Here is a 20,039-nt window from a genome sequence, read left to right on the forward strand (position 1 = left end):
GGCCCCGGCCCGGCCCCCGGGCCCGCCCGCCCCTCACCGGCTTCCCCGGGGCGCGGGGCCGGGCCGGGCCGCAGCAGCGCTGGTCCCGCGCCCAGCAGCAGCAGAAGCAGGGCCGGCAGCGGTGGCGGCGACTCTGGGGAAAACGTCTTTATTTACAGTCCCGGCGGCGTGCGAGGAGCCGGCGGCGGGGCAGCACTCGCGGCCTCCCGGAGCTGGAGCCCCCGGCAGGGATGCGGCAGGGCTGGGTCCGCGGCTCCGTGACACTTAGTCACGGGATGGCACCCAGGCTGGCAAGGCGGGGCTAGGCGCTCCGGTCTCCCCCGGGTCACAAGTCCCTTTTCCTTTGGTACCCATAGGCACAGCGGGGTAAAACCCCGGAGCGGGCGGCCCCGGGGGCAGGGGCTGCGTGCCTACAGCTCATCAGCTGGGCTGTGGGTGAGCGGAGCCTGCTCCTGGACCCCCTCCAGGGCCTCCCCTGTGTCCGGAAGGCTGGCAGCTCCCTCACTCTCATCTTTCCGGCCTTTTTTCTTCTTCTTCCCGCTCTTTTTTTTGCTTTTCTTCTCCCCCACGCTTGCCAAGTCACCCTTCTTGCCAGTCCACTTCTCTGCCAGGCAGCCTAGGGAAGAGAGGGGGAGAGGGGGCTCTGATGGAGAGGTAGGGCTCCCCATGCTTCCACAAGGCTCCCCTGCCCTCCCCAGCATTCCTGCATTATTTCAGCCCCTGGCAGCAGCCAGGACTTACTTGTGTCCTTTCCTTTTAGCACGTGGTTGGCACAGAGAAACTGGGAGAGATCCTCTGTCTGGTGGTGCCTGTACCAGTCCTCAATCACATCTTCATACTCCTCTACCAGCACGTCGCACTAGGGCAGAGAGGAGAGCCCAGCTCCAGATGTGCTGGTGTGGCAGGACCAGGGCCAGGCTCCTGCCACAGGTCCTGCCAACATCCTGCTCCCAGCAGTGCACCCCTGGATCCTCTCCCCTCCTCCACTCCAGCCCACAAGGTCATAGCAGCCACTGAGGGCCAATCCCGTGGGGCAGGGTACCTGCTTTTTGAGGTCAGCCACCTCAGCGGAGGTCTCGTTCCACAGCTCATAGGGGATATCCATCACCACCTTGACACCCTTGTGCACCAGGTTGTGCAGGGTCTCGAATGTCTCTGACATGCCCTGAGGGAGGGAGCAGCACTGCCCGGTGAGGTGGTGCTCCTCCTGCCGGGCTCCTACTCTCCCCTCCCAGTGTCAGCCACACAACCCTGCCCAGCAATGCAGGAACATGCAAGCCAGACAAAATCAGGATCCCATGGGCATCAGCGTTACCAGGGGGAAGTTCAAGTGGCAGCGAGTCCCCCTCTGCAAACGTGGTCCCAAACCCCAGAGGGAGACAGCCCCTCGTTCCCTCCATGCAGGTGGGGGCCAGCTCACTGCCACCAGCAACAGCACCCCACATCTGGCTTGGGGGGCAGCGTGGCCTTGCATGCCAGGCACTGGCAGGGGATCCAGAGGATGGGAAGAATGAACCTGGTTTGTCTCTCTGGCAGTGCAGGGATGGGTGAGGCACATTTGGGAGCAGGAACTGTAGGAACGGCCCTCACCTTTGCGAATCTGTTACTGCCGCTCCGCTCCTTGTGCAGGTTGTAATCCAACAGCCGCTTGCAGATGTTCTCTGTCACCTCAATTAACCGGATGTCCCTGCATGGAGAGGGGGAAGGGCTCAGGCTTGGGCATGTCCCCCCCAGCAAGAGCCAGGGCACAGGGTGAGCCTTCCAAAGCCCCCAGTGCTGGGAGCAGCGACAGCAGCAGGAGACTCCTGTCCCACTCCCACTTACGACTGTGTGTACTTGACAGCAGAGCCCTTCCTGTCCAGGAAGCCGTACTTGGTGTCGATCACCTCCTTGGTCTTGCCGGTCTCCTCAAAGGCAGATTTCAGCTCCACGGCTACGTACTTGCACACTGTGAAAAGGAGAGAGCACAGGCGGCTTAGGGGGTGTCACTGTTCTGAGAGGCAGCATGACAGAACACCTGGGACAGCAGCAAGAATCCGCCCCAGGAACTGGGCACACCAAAGATGCTGTGAGCACAAAACACACCTTGGCCAAAGAAATAACCAGGAATGGCTCAGCTGCTTCCACTGGAGAACCCTTGAAGCAGGAACACCCAAACCAATGCTGCAGTGTAAACCAGCTGCTATGGCACAGCTGGGAAGTCAGACAGGCTCAGTTCAGCCTGCAGGTTTCCCCCCCCACAAGCCTCTACCTCCCTGCCGCAAGCTGCCACAAGCTGCTCTCTTTCTTTTGGAAGAGGACAGGGTCTTTTCGCAATGCAAGTCCCAGTGTGGCTCAGAGCTTCTCCTCATGATGACAGCACATCCCACCCGGTACTGGTTCTGTGCTCTCGGTGCTCTGGGGACACTGGGGCTGTGCTAGGGACCGAGCAGCTGGCACGGCTCAGTGGGCTAGGTGACAGGACAAGGTGCTGGCTGCGAGCTCCAGCAGCACAACCTGGGGCTCTGCCCGCAGCAGAGACCACATCATCGACAGATTTAGAACACAGTGCATGGTTATTTTTATAAAACTAAAAAAAAAAAAGGCTTTATTTCTTCAGTAAAAAGAGCCCAACAGAGCTATAGAAACAGCAGGAGAAATATCTCAGGGGTTTACAAATGGGAATGTGGAGGGATGGCAGCCAAGCATGGTGTGGCATTCCTCCCCCAAAGATAAGGTCTCAGGAGGCTGGAGAAAGCTTTGTCCTGTGCTGTGGGGTCCTGTTTGTCTTCTTTGAGCTCCACTTCAGGAGAAGGGCGAAGCTCCAGCAGGAATGGTCTGACAGCAATGAGCCACTGTCTTCTCCCAGGCAATTATGTGAGTGGAGAGATGCCCCAGGCAGGAAGAGAGCGAGGTGGCTTCTCCAGAGCTCCCATGCACGTGTTGAGAAGCCCTGTGCACACCTCCTGCACAATCCTTCCTCTGCTGGCACCAGGGGCTGGAAGCGGCTGCGGCCATTTCTCAGGTGGGATGATCGTTCCTTCCTGCAGCCCCTTGGAACTCGGGCCTCAAGTCTGTCACCCTCCACACCACACCTGCTGCAGTGTCCCCACACATGCCAGGAGTGCTCACTGCCGAGTCCAGTTATCCAGATGCTTCCTGCAACTTTTGCTGTGCACTGACACAGGTTCCAAGCCTGGGCAGGAAGAGGAGCAGAGTGTGGTCAGTGCTTGCTCTGATGCTTCTCTGAGGTTACACTGGTGCCACAGCAGAGCTCGGACATCAGCATCTCCAGATCTGCTTCCCCGGCAGGGAAAGCTTTGCAAAGAGCTCCCTATTTCTTTATTTTCTCTTTGCTCTCCAGCTCCACACGTGCCTGCATAGCAAAGACAGAGGAAACCGCACCAGGCAGCAAATGTCCGTCGTGACCTACCCCGGACTGCCTGTGAACCAAGGGGATACTCAGATAGGAAGCATCACGGAGACCGAACTGTAACCAGCACATACGACCAGTCCCAGCTACGAACCGGCAGGCGATCGGTGACTGCCGGGAACAGCGGTGCCCGCGGGCAGGAGGCGGGCAGAGGGGCAGCCCGTGGGGGCGCAGCCCCACACCAGCAACCCTCGGCCCGAGCGGACAGCGGGCGGCGGCCGATCACCCCGGTCCCCCGAGGCCCCGCTTACCCTCGCACTTGCTGGGCAGTCGCACCCAGTCCGAGTCGTCGCCCTCCGCCAGCGCCGCCGCCATCAGCAGCATCAGCAACGCTGCCCCCGCCGCCGCCGCCATGACTCCGCTTCCGGGGCGCGCTCCCGCCCCGCCACGCCCGGTTACCATGGCGACCCCGCCGCGCCGGCCAATGCCGGAGGCGCGCGTGGCCGCGTGACCAATCCCCGCCGGCCGCCGCCAGCCAATCCCAGCAGCGCGCGGTGCCCGTAGCGCCGCCCCCGGGCGGTCCCGCCGAGCGCCCACGTGGGAAGGGCCCCACACGTGGCCGCGGCCGCCCCTCGGATTGCCCACACAGCACTCGGGGCCCCTCCCTGCCTCGGGAATTCTGGAGACTTTCCCGCCCGAGGTACCTTGGGGTCCCTTCCCACCCAAACCAAGATTCCCATCCTGTACCTCCCCCAACCACCACTGGGTCTCCTCCCTCCTGCATCTGAGGGTCCTCTCTCCAGTCTCCAGAATATTTCCAGTGACTTCCACAACCCTAGGCCAAAACAGGAGGACTTACCCTTCGGGCAGGGGGATTTGCCCATGCCCTCAGCTCTGGGCAAGGAGGATGGAGGTGAAGACAGCATCAGAGAGCAAGACCTTCAGCAACACCACACGGACACCCATAAGCAGGGCTGCCAAGGCATGGGCTGGCGACACTGCAATGGAAGGGTGAGGTGATGCCTGCCACAGACACCCCACTGCTCCCCACATCCTCTCCAGGCCTGCCATGGGGCCATGTTCGGGCAGACTTGGGATCCTTACACATCCCAGAGACAGCTCCTGTCACCCTCATGCTGTCCCTGAGGGCAGGCTGGCTCTGACCCAGTTTCCCCATTTTTCCCAGCAAGGTGAAGCTTCCCTTCCTCTTCCCCAGTCCCACTACACTGTGGAAAAGCCCATCCCAACCACCACATAGCCACTGCCAGGGCTTTCACCCTGGCACCTGATATTCCCACCAGGCAGGGGCCAGAGACTCACCAGCTGTGCTACACAGCTCTGCTGCCTCCTCGTTGCCTGTGGGATGAAAAGAGCAGCTGGGGAGGTGCTGGCAGCCCAGCACCAGGTGCATGGCAGGGCTGCCCACAAACCCCTTCCTGTGATCAGGAGAGCAACGTTTTCCTCTAGAGCCTCACACCTGCTCCCTGCTGGCCCAGAGGTCCTGCCGACCTCCCTCCTCGGGGACGACCAGTGCACCCACTAGGCTGGGCAGCAGTGGCCAAGGCAGGCAGAGGGGGTGGCAGCAGGGTCATTCATACCCGTGATGCGGATGGGGCTGGAGCTGTGGGATGGGGAGGTCCTGTTGGCCCCCACATGGCAGGCAAGTTCCCTCTCGCGTGGGGGGTCACTGTCACTGGAAAGGAGGGAGACGGAGCAGACGGTGCCACCATCCTCCTGGGAGGCCCCATAGGCAAAGGACTGCAGGACGCTACCATTCCCACCGGAGATCCAGACACCGTGGCCAGAGCTGGGGGCCAGGTCGCTCACCACACACACCACCAGCTGCCGGCGCTGCCCAGCCAGTACCATGCTCAGCGGCCGCGTCAGGGTAGGCAGCGGCACAGCTGCCCTGCCAGCTGAGGGAGACAGGGTTTAGGGGCACTGCATCCCTCACACATCCCACCCAGCACGGCTGTGCTCAGCCTTTGCCTCCAGCCTGGACGGCACCCGACCTTTCCACCTCCTGGGGCTGTCCCGGGGGTACTCACGGGGCAGGAGCGGTAGCAGAGCAGCAGCCAGCAGCACCGGGAGCAGCTCCATGGCGGCTGCAGCGTGTGGAGCTGCCAAGGGCTCAGTCCCCACCCGCAGCTCCACCTGCACCGCCCACCGCCGGGGCTGCGGGGCTGGAGCTGGCGCGGCGCTCCCCCGCCGGTGGTACGGCCCCGCTCCGCCCCGCCGGGGCCGCTGCTCCTTCCCGGCCGCGCCACGGAGCGAGTCCCGGCGCCGGGGGTGCTGCGGCCGGTGCGGGAACTGCCGGGGCCCCCGGGGACACCCCCACGGCCTCCCGCCCGCCGAGCCCCGGGAGCAGCCCCCGGCCCAGCACGGCGCTGCCGGCAGGTGAAAAAGAAACTACGAAAGAACTCTGGAGCCGCAGGGTACGGCTGCGCCCGGCGCACACGCTCTGCCCCCGCGCTGGCTGCGGTGGGCAGAGGGGAACGGAGGACGTCTGGAGAGGGCTGGCTCTGAGCGGGGTGGCAGCTGCTGGGGACTCAGGGGGAGGACGAACTCCAGTCCCACAGTATCCATGCTGCACATGCATGAGCCAGGCTGGAAATGCCTCTGCTTTATTCTTCTTCAGCCAAACAACCAACACAACCCCCAAACCCCAACACTGCTCGGCTTGGTGACACTGAACACTTCCAGGACACACCTGGCAGGCAACTTTGGTTACTTGCAGTCAAGGCTGCTGCTTTAGGCAGAACTTTGTGCCACCTTCTTTATGACTCAAGGCACATGTATTGAAATAAAAAAACCCAGAACATGTACAATAACTTTAACACAAACCCATCATTAAGGTATACGTTTTTCAAACAAAAAAATATGTTATCTTTTTGTGATTTCCAGCATTCACCTCATGCTGTTTTTTTATGACCTCTTCATCCCTGCAGCAATATTACCTGATTTTCATACACATCTCAATAGCTGGTGATCCTTTAGGAAGTCCAAACAAAGTTCAACAGAGCCAAAATTCTTCCTTGCCCTACAGCTTGGCAACCACGCTGTTGCAATACAAACATCAAATTAATCTTGAGTTCTTTTGAAGAACCTGAGAACTGACTTAACACCTGAAACTCAAGGACAAGGACGAGACTTGGTATGTGCCTCCTCCCTCCAATCATCACCACGCCAAGGACCAAGCTACTCCACGCTGAGCTTTGTTTTTATGTTCATGGCTGCCAGCTCAGCCACAAAGTAGCGGAAGACATGGGGCACAGGGACAACCTCAATGGCATCCACCTCACTGCAGATGGAGCAGGAGTATCTCCTGCTGCTGGTCATGGAGGATTGGGACAGTTTCTCCAGCACAGGGGACATCATGCTGCCGCAGCTTGTGCACACGTAGGCTACAGAGCCATCGGAGCAGTTGAACAGGCGGTCCTGCAGCAGGAAGGATGTGCCGTGGGCCAGCAGAGCATCCCGCTCCATCTCGCCAAAGCGGATCCCACCTTCCACATTCCTCCCCTTGACAGGCTGGTTGGTGACAGCATCTCGGGGCCCCGTGGTCCTCACCTGGAACTTGTCGGAGACCATGTGGCGCAGGCGCTGGTAGTACACCACCCCCACGAAGATCTCTGCCTCCAGCTCCACCCCGCTGATGCCGCTGTACATCTTCTCCGTCCCAAAGAAGTTGTAGCCTGCGCTCACTAAAGTCTCACCGAAGTATTTCAGAGCAGACTTCTTCTCTGTGAAGGTGAAGGGAGTGGCATCATAGGAGACCCCGTGCAGGGCTGCCGACTTCCCTGCCATGCTCTCGATTAACATCCCAATGGTCATACGGGAGGGAAAGCCGTGCGGGTTGAAGAGGATGTCTGGAACCATCCCGTTCTCTGTGAAGGGCATGTCCTCGACAGGCCAGAGCTGGCTCAGGATACCTTTCTGTCCGTGACGGCTGGCAAATTTGTCTCCAACAGTGGGATTTCGGGGCACCCTCACAGTGATGCAAACCTTCTTGAACTTCCCGGTGCCACGGTCGTTGCTGCACACTCTAACGTTGTCCACAATGCCCACTTCCTTACTCCTGTGTAGGCGGACAATCACAGCAAAGGTGTCAGGTGTGCTAATAATTTTTAGTTTCAAAAGGAAAATGAAGTAAAAAACCTAAACCTCTAAAGTGTCTTGGGACAGCTGAGAAACACCATTCTTCAAAGTACTACTCAGTAGTGAGGGAATTCAGACTATAATTAGGGCAAAGAAGTACAGACCCATCTTGCAACTGCTATTCAGCTGCCACTTTCAGGTGATCAGCTAATGTGCCACCCATGGCTTAAAAATAAGATCATTTCAACCTGGTTCATCTGTATCACACTTTCTATCTGACAAACTGCATCCCACTGCCATTTCCTTTGTGTTAAGGCAGCAGCCCCTTTTCCTACCACCAATAAATTCACACCACACTGATGCGATCCCAAAATAAAGAATCCTCTTCAGTTCTTTAGTAGAGAGGGAAGTTGAGAGCAGACAGGGAAGGCAAAGACAAACTTTGCTAACAAGCGCCTTGCTCAGGTGTGTGCTCCTTCTCCAAATGAGCCCTCAGCCTGATATTCCATGTGCCAGGCATCTGCTGCAAGCTTAACTGTTATTGTGTCCACATGCAACCAGCGCAGGCAATCACCAAAAAAAAAATCCTCCTGGGATAAGCCAGCTCTGCAGCACACACTGGCTTGGAGAAGATGTGATACATGCCTGGGAGTCATCTACAGCATGAACTTCATGCTCTCTGTCAAGCCATGGACAGTATTACATGATAGGAAAAGGGAACATGTGCAGGAAAAGGGCCAACTGCTCTCCCCACGGGGTGAGCAGAGCCAGGAGCAGCCAGCTGTACTTACGGATAGTACACAGTGAAGGTCTCCCCTGTGCTGAGGTTCATGAAGCTGTAGAAGGGGTCCCCAGGCTGCAGGATAGACCCAACAAAAGGCAGTCCATCAGCATCCAGCTTCTCCCCAGCGTTTGGATCACTAGGCCTGATGCCAAATACTAAATTTTCGCCTGCCCTGCTGGCTTTAAGGGAAAGGTCAATGCTCTCCACCTTGATAACACTTCCATAAGCAAACCCTCTCTGCCAGGAAGATTTATTTACAATCTGAAAAGGAGAAACAAAAGCCTGTTAAAGACTTGCTAGTAACTTCAAAAAAGAAAACATTTACAAAGGTAAGCATCAGATCAAATTGTCTTTTTGAAGCCTCCCAGTAGGTCATGGTTCCAAAAAGCTCAAGGTTCCTGTAACCCCAGTGTTTTTCAAAGCTGGAAGGCCACTGCCTTGGACAAAAGGAAGCTCTGCTCTACTCCCAGTACCTCCAGCATTGCCTGCTGTAACAACATTTAACCACTGTGCTGCTGAATCTGCCGAAAAAGTGTGAGGACCAGCAGAGGCAGAAAGTGGGGTTTTCTCAGCTGGGTACCACCCTTACTCCCAGTGCCCCACTCAAATTCCTTCACATGACAGCAGGACTTTTCCCTTCTGGTGGCTTACCATTGCATCTTCCATGTCATAGCCACTGTAGGAGATGACAGCCACGATGGAGTTGGTGCCGACAGGATAGCTGTCCATCCCATAATAGTCATACATGCTGGGCCTCACCAGAGGGCTCTGGGGGGTGTGCAGGTGGTACAGCTTGTTATCTGAGCGATCCTTGTAGTTGTAAACTGGAAACCCCATGGTCTGCTTTCCTGGAGGGAAGGAGGGAAACTTGGATTTATTCCTCCATGTATCTCATTAAGAAAAAAGCTGGAAATACTTACAAATTTAGAGGGATTATCAATCTTAAACTCCTTGGAATTTAATAATTGCCCTAAGCCAGGCTATAATTTTTCTATGAACCACAATACTCAATTCCTTTCACAGCATTTCATAAGGACTACACCTAATTTTGTTTTGTTTTCTGCAGCTTTGTTTTCTTTTCTGCAATTTCAAAATCCCCAATAAGGTTGGTGTGGTGTTTCTGGTTTTGCTTACTTGGAGATTTTTTTTGTTTGTGGCTTTTTGTTCTGGTTTGGTTTTTTTGGGGGGGATATGTATGTCTTCTCCCCAGCATCTCCCATAGGGAGGCACATGTTACATATTTCCAGGCCAAAAAGCATTTGCTTCTGCAGCATCAATATCCTGGCAAGGAAATTGAGTTTTGAACATATTCATTTTGCTACTTGCAGAAAAGTATGAGAAAGAGGTATTGTTTTAAGGATATCTTTCTGATAATACTGTCAGAAATTCAATATACTAGAGGTGTTAATGAGGTGTTAATCCCCTTGCCCAGGGACTTGCAGCATTGGGTACTACAGCACTTACCCATCTGGCACTGGTACATGTTCCGTGGGCTTTGGTTGTGGTCGGAAAAGGGAATGAGATTGGCCACCACGCTCAAAATGCTGTGAGGGAAGAGTTCCTGGTGAGTGGTCACTCCAGGCACCACCTCTGACTCCAGCGTGGCCACGTTCATGAAGATCTGCAAACATCAAATTGGATAATGCCTGTTCACGTCTTTCTTTTAAAGGGAAGGAAACAAAACAAAGCTGTCTCCGATGGCCTTCTATCCAGTCTATCAGTTTTAGCTGTGGTTGTTGTCTGCACCTTAGTGTATTAGCAGGGCAAATCAGACAGCCGGTAAACCACCTCTCACAGATTAGCTGCAAGGAAAGAAAGCCTGAAATACAGAACTGCAGTAATGTGTCCTCCTTTCTGTCTCCCACTTTAATAGCTGCAAGTGGATGAGCTCCCTCCAGCATTCCACTGCTTGGCTGCCCATCTGGCGAACATGAGGTAACACAAGGTGACACAGTAGGCACAACACAGCAATCCTTGGCCTCCAATCTTCACAAAGTTAATACTGAGAGCAGATTTCAAGATGTCAAAAAGATCTCTGCTGCCCAGCTAAGACATTTACCAGAAATCAGTTTGCAGGAGTGAAAAACCCCCTTTTGTCACCTATTCCAGCTCTTCAACACAAGCTCCTTATGCCCCATCCTCAGCTCCTTTCACAAACATTTTCCAAACCCATTTGTGATGCCAGCTACCTCTGTAACAAGGAAATATGCAAATCCCACCTGTTCCAGAGTCCCAATCCATTCATTCCTTCCATAGGACAGGTTTCTGACAGGCCGCACCATCCGGCAAGGGTTAGTGAAAATGAACAACCCCGGATACAGGCTGGGTTTTCCTGTCATTGGGATAAGGACCACTTCTGCCCGTGCAGGGAATCTCTTCTCTTGTGTTATCTGTTGGTGCAAAGAAATAACAATCTAGAAACACAAACGAAGTTTATTTAACTAAACTGCATCCACCTGGTCACACCATGAAAATGTCAACCACAAGTGTAGCCACCAATAAAAAGCCACAGAGGAAAGATCTTAGAAATACTTTAGAAAAACCTCCACCAAAAAAAAGACAGAGTATGTCTTATCTTACTTTTTCCAAGAAAATGTTCCTTCAAAAATTATAACTTCATAAACCAACATGTGAAACATAGGGATAAAAAAAAAAAAAACAAACAGAAAAGCACACTCCAATACCAATATACAGCCAAAGATAACTTATTGGGTCAGATTAAAAAAAAAAGCAGAATAAATGTAAGCCTAAGAAGTTCCAAACATGCCTACTTTTGACCGCTGCACGTTGAGGATGTTTAGCTAAGAAACAATTTCAAACAAGACAACAAACCTTGAAACGGCGGAGGGTTTGCGCAATCTCAGGAGCCAACTCCCGCTCTACCCAGCCCACCATGGAGCCATCCAACACAACTCTGTAGCACTCTGAGTAAGGCTGGCTTGGAGCTGCATCAACGGGGGTGACACCTGTGGGAAGAGGGGGTTGATGGAAGGAACAGGCAAAAAAAGCAAACAAAACGCGGAAGTTATTTCTGCTCAGTTCACACCAAGGAACTTTCTGAGACATCAAAAAATTCTTGGCAAAGTCATAGACAGTTCAACAGGAAACAAAAAAACATTTACAACTTAGAATGTCATTGCCCTCCCCATTTTTCTGACTGAAATAAGGATTCTCATTGTTGGGGTAATCACAAGCGAACTGCAGTGCAATCCAAGTCATTACAAAGTTACTGCTTAGTCCAGTTTCTCAGAGTTTGTGCTGTGCAATTCCTCATGCTTCAGTGAACATCCTCACTCTACAGCACACAGCTGAGAGATGCTGACATTGAATTCTGCAGTCCCCAAAAGGCTGACTGACGTGCCTGTACAAGCAGTGTGCTATTTATCACTAGGCAGAAGCACAGTAAGTACAGGTCAAACTTGATTTCACTTTCTCAAACAAACAGTGTGCTGAAATGCTGTGTGGAGAACCTTTCCCAGACATGGGGCTGCAGGGCAGGGAGGTAAGAAAGGAGAACACTTCACTAAACCACCAGGCCACTGAAACATACCCAGGGAACATAACAAGGGTGGAATGTCTGTCACGGGCACCATCTCTGTCACAATTTCACACAGAGCTGTCATGTGGTTCATCAGCCCGCAGGGCTCTCCGTCCGGCGTGTCCACAGGGCACAGGAAGCCCCAGGATTCGGGCAGCAGCTTGCGGACAGTCGTGGTTCTCATCTGGGAAAACGCTGCCCCTCTGTGTATGCAGCGGAAGTGGGAGAGGTAGCGGATGAAATTCAGCTTGTCCCCCACCACACAGAGACCACTGTCCTGCAACATGCCCAGCCCTAGGGAACAAAGGTGAGATTTATGTCAGGACCTCATCCAGCTTTAACAAATACAGGATGATGTTAGAAGACAGTTTCTTACTCTCCACTGACAAGCCCTAAAGATGCTCACACTGCATCCCAACAAGGGAGGTGCATGTGCACAGGCAACTCAGTGACCTGTAAGAGACCTAGAGACTTTAAATTCCAAGCTGTTCGTTTTACAAACACGTGGAAGTAACTGCCAGTAAATCAACTTGGAATTTGCTGCTGGTATGTTTTACCAAAACTCTGTAGGTTTTTAATCTAATTTCATTTTCTAGTGGGCACTCCATTACAATGCTGCCAGACCAGACACTTCAGGGAAGCATCAGATAAATCTGAATATACATCAGCAAAGCAGTTTCTCTCCATTTAAGCTCACACGACTAATGGGGCAGTTCTGATTAAAAAACGCCCCTTCTCTGTCTTACATTGTAGCTTCTAAGAAGAAATAAGCTTTGGGAAAACAAATCAAAATACAGTTGCTGTTTTGGACAATGCTAAATTTCATTTCAACTGTTTATCTGAGTAGAGGCTTTGCTTTCATAACTAACCTGTTCTATACCATGCACAATGCCTATGCTTGTGGAGGAATCTCATCTTTTTCCTCAACCACCCCTTTCTTCAAACCCCTTTTAGTAATTCAGTTACAGTGTGCAGTGTCTGCCTGCAAGCAGTTGTTTTCAGTTTTATAAAAGGAGCTGAGTTTTATGTTGATCCTCATTCTGTTTTACAGGAAAAAAAAAAGAAAAAAGGCATCTTAAGCCTGCAGATTTACCTGTTTTAGACCGCAGGTTACCGGTTGCAAGCAGATACTCAAATGGCTTGGTGAAGTCTGGGGCCAGGCTGAATGCCTTCACCAGGCTGTCTGTATTTAGGCTGATATCTGCCTTTTCTGCTCTTTTCTCCAACACAAACCTAACAGATTGCAGCCAGGTTTCAAGCCTCTCCTACGGTTTAAAAGTGAGAGATTTAAAATTAAAACAGGAAAGGAAAGGCTCAGATTAGAACTTCAGTTCTAATCTAGCACATCAGTTGCACATGCTACAGAACTCCTCTGAAATTAGCAGGATGCACAACTTTTCAGGAACCGACAGTTCTTCAGTTTTATTTCCAACACTGACTTCATTCTATCAAGATGCTGATGGTAACATGTCAACACAGAACTGCAAGGAAAACACCCACCCAGCAGCTTGGCAACCACTTCCATCCAGAGCAGTGATGAGTCTGGCAAATGAAGTCCAATAACAGAATTTCATAAAGCACAAACAAAACCCAAAGCAGAAACTGCACCTATAAGCTGACCACAAGGATATATATATATGTATGTATATATATATATATATATATATACTGTGTCTACTGTATGCTTTAGACTGTTTAGGATCTTAGAATTCAAAGAAAGGGATGGCTAACTCACTCTCCTGCTGATCTGACAGGCGAGGCAGGAAAGCAACTTTTTCTGGTTCCTGGTAGCTGTTCTACACAGCACTAAAATGCTTCCCCAAATTCACTTTCAAACCACTCACATAGTAGAGAGTTTATGACAGTCTTTCAACAAAACAATGCTAAAGAAAATTTTGGCTGAAGGGGAAAAGAAAGATTAAAGAATTATATAATAACTCAGGAAAGTATCTTATTTGGGGATGAGAACTACTATTCCACAGTGAATTTCATGGGACAGTCAAGCTTCTGAACAGGACTACTCTCCTCCCAGCATCCTAAAATAAGGTATTCCTATAAATTGAATTGGAATAGATTAGAAGTTAGCTGTTTAAGTCAGAAGCATGTTACCAACTTTCTGATCCGCAAAGAAATTTAAAGATGCGGGAGCCATGACCTTACCTTTAAGAACATAAGGAAAAGCTGTCCTGGGGTGAGCACCTCGTGATTCATGAGACTGTCTGGGTTATCCTCCATGCACTCCCCTTTGGCAAAAGCATAGAGCTTCTGGGTCATCATACAGAGCTGGTAGAACTTTTCAGTTCTATTGGTCAGGTGAATGCAGATACAATTGCTGAAGTAAGAGAAAGAAGGAGGACAACTACTATGATCTCGTTGTGCTAGCTTCATGTTCTTCAAGTTTCTCCTAAATAACTGTAAACCTTTTTCTTTTTTTGATAAAAATCCTAACAGGGCAAGTAGAAGTAAACTACAAAACATTTCTGTTAACTCTATCAGTGTCCTGCCACAGAAACTCCAAATCTCCACTACTACCAAGCCATGTATGGAAAACTGTGGGCTGAGCAACACTCTAGCACAAACAAAAAAGGAAAACAGCACCTAATTCCTAAAGCTGGAGGAAAAGGAAACACCTACTTTACCAGAAAAATAAATTCTTTAGTTGAATGTCTGCCACACTGATAGCCTTAACACCAATTCTTCCATTGCTTTCTAACTTATTTTATGGAAGATTATTTTAAAGCATGTACTTTCCACCATTTTAAAAGATAAAAGTTATTCAGAGTTGACAGATTGTGTGAAACTGATAATAAACTTCAGTATTTCTGTTCAACAAATGGTGCCTCAAGCAGTCACAGAGCCAGATTTAACTTTCTCTTCCTCAAACTTTGTGTTCTTCATCACTGACATCACAAAAATCCCACCTAAATACTGACACCCTCTTGTCAAACCATTTTGGGACTATTTGTGTCAATCCATTAAAATACATTCCATCACAATACTCTCACATAAACCTATAAATTCAACACAGTGACACTGGATCACACCCACATACAGACCTCAGAATGAAATCTGCAGCCTGTTCGTTGCTGTACCACTCAGGCAGGTTGAGTTTCACTCGGAAGCTCTTTCCCAGGTACTCCAGGACGTTTTGCTGTGTCAAGCAGCCGGCATCCACCACCGCTCTCATCATCTCAGTAACACAGTTCACATAAAAGGTGTCATCTTCCCTTCCTTTTACCAACTCTTCAAAAATCTGGTAGTCTGGGAAATTAACTAATGCCTGAGAGACAGAAGCGTATCAGATCAGAAGAATAAGGTCATAACAACATCTGTCTATAAAATACAGCTAAAGAACTAAGGCATCCAACGATTTAGGTTTTCAGTGCTCTGGAAATGCCCTTCCACAGTACAAACTGGAAAATGCTGTGGGGTTGAAATGCTTAGAGAGTAATGCAGGGGATATTCACACCCCGGTAATGATCTCCATCCAGACCATTCATTAGCAAAACCCCACAAAACCGTGAGAGTTTGACCTTCCCCTCATCTCATCCCTGCAGACACTTCCTCTGCTGCAGACTGAGTGTTCCATCTCAGTGTTACACAGTTTGGATGTCCTTTCTCCAACAGGAAAGCTGACTGAAAATACTTCAACTGGAATTAGCTTCTTCTCATTACTTAAAATAAAAATACTTTGCAAAACTTCTGTATTTATTTAGTATAGAAAGCATAAGCATTCACTGCTTACCTTCAGAGCAAATCCCAAGGGGAGGAAGAACAATTCTTTGTGAAAAATGAAATTCACCATGACACAGCCATTTTCCAAGTAGTGAAGGTTCATATTTATTGCAGTGTGCTCATCCTTGACACAGTGCATCACCACCCCTGCAAAAATCACAACACCAGCATGAGCTGCACAAAACCAAGTGGCTGCACCAGTGTGACGTGTCCAAGCAGGTGTGAGACAATTAATGAGAGAAACTTTGGCACTTGATGGCTGAGAACATGAGGCAGATGGCTCGCTTCAGTGCCACTTCAAATAAACACACCAGCTCAACTCAGCTCCTAGCCAAAAAGGGCAGTGTCTCAGGACAGCCAGCACACTTGCTGAGAGGCTTGGAAGATGCAGAAAGTTTTTTAGGAAAGGAAAGACCCAGGCCTCAACTATTGTTTGTAACCTCTGGTTGTAGGATAGAGTAACACACAAGTATTCTTCCTAACTGAGCTCCTATCTCTGTGTTTGGGTGGCAGTGCTGCAGCAGTTTTTCCTGGTCCTGCTCCATGCTATCCACTGCAAGACAAAGAAAAATAAAACAAAAAAAGGACTATCTAATCTGGCACTGCCTTGAAATAAACTAGTGTGGAACTACAGTGTGTGCTCAAGCACCATGTCCAGTCAAATCAGCAACTGGCAACACCTGACTTTAAAATGCTATTTAACATTTTCTGGCTTAATTCAATTTTAAACTGGTTTTGCTGAGTATACGAAGGGAAGATGCAGCCAAGAACCTAGTTTACTCTGCTTCATGTAAATTAAATCTGCCACCATGAAGTATGGACAAAATCAGTGAAACGAGTTCAGGGGATTACACTGACTTGTACTGAAGGTGGGGTTTTAGCTACACCTTCCACAGAACAAAAGGTGACAAGTACTGCAAGGCCTGGAATAAAACCTCCTCGCTCCCCATGGGCAGCTCAGACAGCTCCCACAAGGCAAGCCCCTGCTTCTTGCTTGTACCATCATGCTGTGTTTACCCTTCATGCTTACATGCAGCAAAAAATATTAACATTAAACAAGAACTGTGACAAAACAAACTACCAAAATTCAGCTACAGATGGTCACTCCTGTTTGTCCTCAAGCAGGTGTCACCAGGATGCTGCAGGAAACTGCTGAGCTTACCATACTCTGTGAAACCAGGGCCTCTGTTTTTCCACTTGTGTCTTGTCATCGCAAGAGGAAAGTTTCGCCTGGGCATAATCAGCATCCTGATTACTTTTTCTAAGCCATTGATTATAAAGTAGCCTCCCATTTCCTGGCAGGAGAATAAATACCATTTTAATATGCTTAGAAACTCAGAACCAGCATTTGGAGAAAAGAAAAAAATGCCTGTATTATCCAAGGAAACCAAACATTGAATGGGAAATAGCAAGACATGGTTCAGCACTGCTTTTGGAAAGGCTGCACTCCTTACCAGGGACTTAGGAAGTCTAAATGCAGCAGAGTGCAAGGAAAGTGATGTTCCACAATTTAAAGGAAGAAAAAATACCCCAAAAACCTTTGTGGTCAATGGAACATCTTTGAGTAACTGACATTAACTTTTTAAAATAGATGTTCTGAAGTTCTCATTTTGAGTTTATAAACCAGAGGGATATTCAGAGCAAAAGATCTCTTTCTGGTCACATACAAGCTTACTTTTCTGATTTGCTTTTGTAGCTTGCTCTCTCTTTTTTAGTGAGTGCAAAATGCAGCACTAAATAATTCTGTATTCAATTATAGATAACTAACATGCTACTGGGGAAAAAAAGCTGCAGAAGACAACAGGAAATGAAAATGTCTCTTTCAAAGCCTGTTCTCCAAATCTTTCTCTCCACAGTCCCCTTCACAACACCCTCAGTTGCTGGGTATCAGCTGACAGGTTCTATACCAAAGCTGTAGGTATTGGCACCAAACAGATCTCTGTATTCAACAACAGCCACGGCTGCAAACTTCTCAAGCTGCTTCATGGAGCCACCATAAACAGGGTGCATTCAGAGAAAATGGGAAGTCAAACGAAACAAAATATAAATGACCAAGCCCTGCAAAAAGAGGAGATGACCTGACAGACTGCTCAGGTGAAACACGGACTTTCCTGACCCACAAAATCCCCGTTACCTCTTCCTCCTCATGATGCTGCATAAGGTCTTGTGGAGAAAAACCATAGAGGTTGCACAATTTGGACTTCACCATGATTGGAATATGCCCTAGGGGCTGTTTGATAGTCCCTTGTGGCATGTCATTCACTGACCAGCTGATGTCAGCCTAAAACAATACAACACGAACAGGAAACAAGTTAAGTTACCCTTTTAGTATTTCCTGCTAGATTAACCGTACCTTTCCCATAACCACAAGCAGCTGAACAGATTTCTATCAGTGTAAAATGGTTGCAATAATAAAAAGAAGAACCAGTAGACACATGCATAAAGATTACACTCTGGGAAACAGTCAACACAGGCTTACAGAATATCACACAAGTCTAGGGCTAGGTAAAGAAGCTGCTGGGTGAGTGAACAAGGTTGGTTTGGTCTCCTTTGCTTTTCAGACCCTTCAACAGAGCAGCCTAAATAAAAAAAGGCAGCCACAGGATAGGAAAGGAAACCTCAGAAGGTAACAGTTCAAAGTAGAAGAAGAGAGCAAGTGCCCACTGAAAGGACATCCACACCACAGGCCTGACAAAATCTTTCCTAAGGTTTCTTCATTTAACACGTTCATGAGTGATCTGAAAACTGAGAAAGAAAATTTGTTAAGAAGTTCTGGCAGTGGGTCTGCAGGAAAACTGGGGGAGCAAACTAACTTTACATGCAGAATGACAGGCTTTGAAAGAGCTGCAGGAAAGAAACACCAGCACTGCAATACGAGAACGTGGGTTCAACACCTGGCAACAGCTAAAATGAGTAAATTGAGTCTTAGAAATTACTGGAAAAGGGAAGGGAAATGCTACTGTGCCCCTTTAAATCCACGGGGCATCCTTACACAGAGACTGCTGCAGTCTGGTCTGCACCTGAAGTGATGACTAAGGGTCTACAGCTGCTCAGCAGACTGGGGCTCACTTCTTACCCTGGGCCAGTAGGAACTGAGGGATGAAACTGAGGGAGGGATATGGAGCTAAAGCAGCACGGTGGAAACAGGGAATGATTACTCACTGTTTTCTGCTGTGCATGGGCAGGGAATGGGAGAGGTTAACCTGTCTCAGCACAAGGCACAAGAGATAGGAAATAATTCAGGTAAGAAAAATAAAAACATCCCTAGCTCAGGGAAATCTACGATCCACTGGGAATACAGCTATGAACAACCTGCACAGCCCCACTTTCATTTTCAGATAAGGTACTGCACTTAAGAGTGGCTTTTATCACGGTAAGGTGTGCAGCTTCAGACTAATAAACAAACAAACAAACAGAAAAAAGCAAGCGAGCAAAAAGCTGAAATTCCAAGCAAGCAGTCCCTTGCACCAGGTGCCTGATGTAAGCAATCAGCTCAGATGCAACTACACAATTTTAGTAGAAAATAGCAATGTGCAATCTTTTCACAGTGCAAAGGAAAATATCTGCTGGGGATGCTTCCTCTCTAGGCAAATTTCAAAGCACTTCAGAAAATCCATGAACCTGTGAACAAGAGGGATTTATAGCTCTGGACTTCTATATGTGAGCAACGCTGCTTTTGGAACCTGGATTCCTGCAGAAACAAGATCTGGATGATGCTGCTGCCTGGGATGACATGGGTCTCCACCCATGGTCTTCCAAGTTGGCTGGCTGCTTGCAGGGAGAAATGTGACACGGAAAGAAGGGCAGTGGGGCCGGAACCACGACAAGCTTGATGTGTGGGGAAAAACAGTGAGGCCACACATCACCAACACCCCAGAACCCACGCGGGGCAGCGCTCCCTGAACCCCCCGTGAGACCGGCGAACCGGGAAGCGGCCTTTAACTACAGCACAGGGCTCGGCCGGCTCCGCGGTCCGCGGCGTGGGGCCGCCCCGCCGGACGGGGACACGCGTGAGCGGGGCTCAGCCGGGGCAGGGACACGCGTGTGCGGGGCGGTGGGCCGCGGGCACTTACGGTGATCCTGCCGCGGTAGGTGCTGCGGAGCCCGCGGCACTCAGCCGGGAACACCCTCCTCTCCTGGCACACCGTCCCGGCCGGCACGGCGGGAGGGGCGATGGACACCCCAACCAGCGCCAGCGCCAGCCGGGTGTCCTTCAGCGCGAACTCCACCGGGGGCACATCCTGCAATGGCACCGGGTCAGCGCGGCGGGGACGCGGGAGGGCCCGGCCCCGCGCCTCCCGCCGCTCCCCGCACCTGCACGGCGCGATAGACGCCCTCGCTGACGGCGTAGTTGAAGGACTCGATGTGGGCGCTGGTGAGGTCGCGCTGGGTCGCGCCGCGCCGCGGCGGCCGCAGGCGGTGCGGGGCCGGGTGCGGGTCCAGCGCGGTGCCCGCCATGCCGCGCGCTCCTCCTCACGGCCAGCGGCGCGCAGGGACCGCCGCGTGCCGGTCCCGCGCCGCCTACCGCAGAT

The 20,039-nt window shown here is 50.6% G+C and overlaps 2 protein-coding genes across 4 annotated transcripts; both read right to left on the reverse strand.

Annotated features, from left to right (window-relative positions):
• Positions 1-132: 132 nt before the first annotated feature.
• On the reverse strand, positions 133-5,467 carry CNPY3 (canopy FGF signaling regulator 3). 2 transcript variants are annotated; one of them, XM_042031902.1, is made up of 8 exons: positions 5,401-5,467; positions 4,951-5,268; positions 4,673-4,708; positions 1,825-1,948; positions 1,591-1,687; positions 1,043-1,165; positions 742-859; positions 133-616 (listed from the first exon to the last, which is right to left on the reverse strand). In XM_042031902.1, exons 1-8 carry the CDS (start codon positions 5,450-5,452, stop codon positions 411-413), a joined length of 1,074 nt encoding a protein of 357 aa, XP_041887836.1. In that variant the 5' UTR covers positions 5,453-5,467; the 3' UTR covers positions 133-410. The 2 variants fall into 2 exon arrangements, with proteins under 2 accessions (XP_041887836.1, XP_041887835.1); XM_042031901.1 differs by lacking the exons at positions 4,673-4,708; positions 4,951-5,268; positions 5,401-5,467 and adding an exon at positions 3,664-3,816.
• A 488-nt stretch (positions 5,468-5,955) lies between these two features.
• Positions 5,956-19,954, reverse strand: POLR1B (RNA polymerase I subunit B). Of its 2 annotated transcripts, XM_042031903.1 has the most exons (15): positions 19,822-19,954; positions 19,581-19,748; positions 17,642-17,788; positions 16,670-16,802; positions 15,518-15,654; positions 14,829-15,052; positions 13,933-14,104; positions 12,866-13,037; positions 11,785-12,066; positions 11,067-11,200; positions 10,454-10,624; positions 9,699-9,855; positions 8,886-9,082; positions 8,242-8,495; positions 5,956-7,430 (listed from the first exon to the last, which is right to left on the reverse strand). In XM_042031903.1, the coding sequence occupies exons 3-15, from the start codon at positions 17,759-17,761 to the stop codon at positions 6,551-6,553; spliced, it is 3,033 nt and encodes a 1,010-aa protein (XP_041887837.1). In that variant the 5' UTR covers positions 17,762-17,788; positions 19,581-19,748; positions 19,822-19,954; the 3' UTR covers positions 5,956-6,550. The 2 variants fall into 2 exon arrangements, with proteins under 2 accessions (XP_041887837.1, XP_041887838.1); XM_042031904.1 differs by lacking the exons at positions 19,581-19,748; positions 19,822-19,954 and adding an exon at positions 18,670-19,274.
• Between the last annotated feature and the right edge of the window lie 85 nt (positions 19,955-20,039).

Source organism: Corvus kubaryi, unplaced genomic scaffold, assembly GCF_017639235.1.
Source record: "Corvus kubaryi isolate FWS band 111438036 unplaced genomic scaffold, C.kubaryi_AGA036_p1.0 37347, whole genome shotgun sequence".
NCBI classification, from domain to species: Eukaryota; Metazoa; Chordata; class Aves; order Passeriformes; family Corvidae; genus Corvus; species Corvus kubaryi.

Bases quoted from the DNA above. Each gene is read 5' to 3' on its own strand.
- POLR1B (XM_042031903.1), bottom strand. From the start codon at position 17,761: ATGCCACAAGGGACTATCAAACAGCCCCTAGGGCATATTCCAATCATG. The intron at 15,053-15,517 runs GTAAGCAGTGAA...TCTGTCTCTCAG, and splicing joins CCTTGGGATTTGCTCTGAAG to GCATTAGTTAATTTCCCAGA. The intron at 12,067-12,865 runs GTAAATCTGCAG...TTTGTTCCCTAG, and splicing joins TAACCTGCGGTCTAAAACAG to GGCTGGGCATGTTGCAGGAC.
- CNPY3 (XM_042031902.1), bottom strand. From the start codon at position 5,452: ATGGAGCTGCTCCCGGTGCTGCTGGCTGCTGCTCTGCTACCGCTCCTG. The intron at 1,166-1,590 runs GTGAGGGCCGTT...TCCCTCCCTCAG, and splicing joins GCAGTAACAGATTCGCAAAG to GGCATGTCAGAGACATTCGA. The intron at 617-741 runs GTAAGTCCTGGC...TCTCTTCCCTAG, and splicing joins GCTAAAAGGAAAGGACACAA to GCTGCCTGGCAGAGAAGTGG.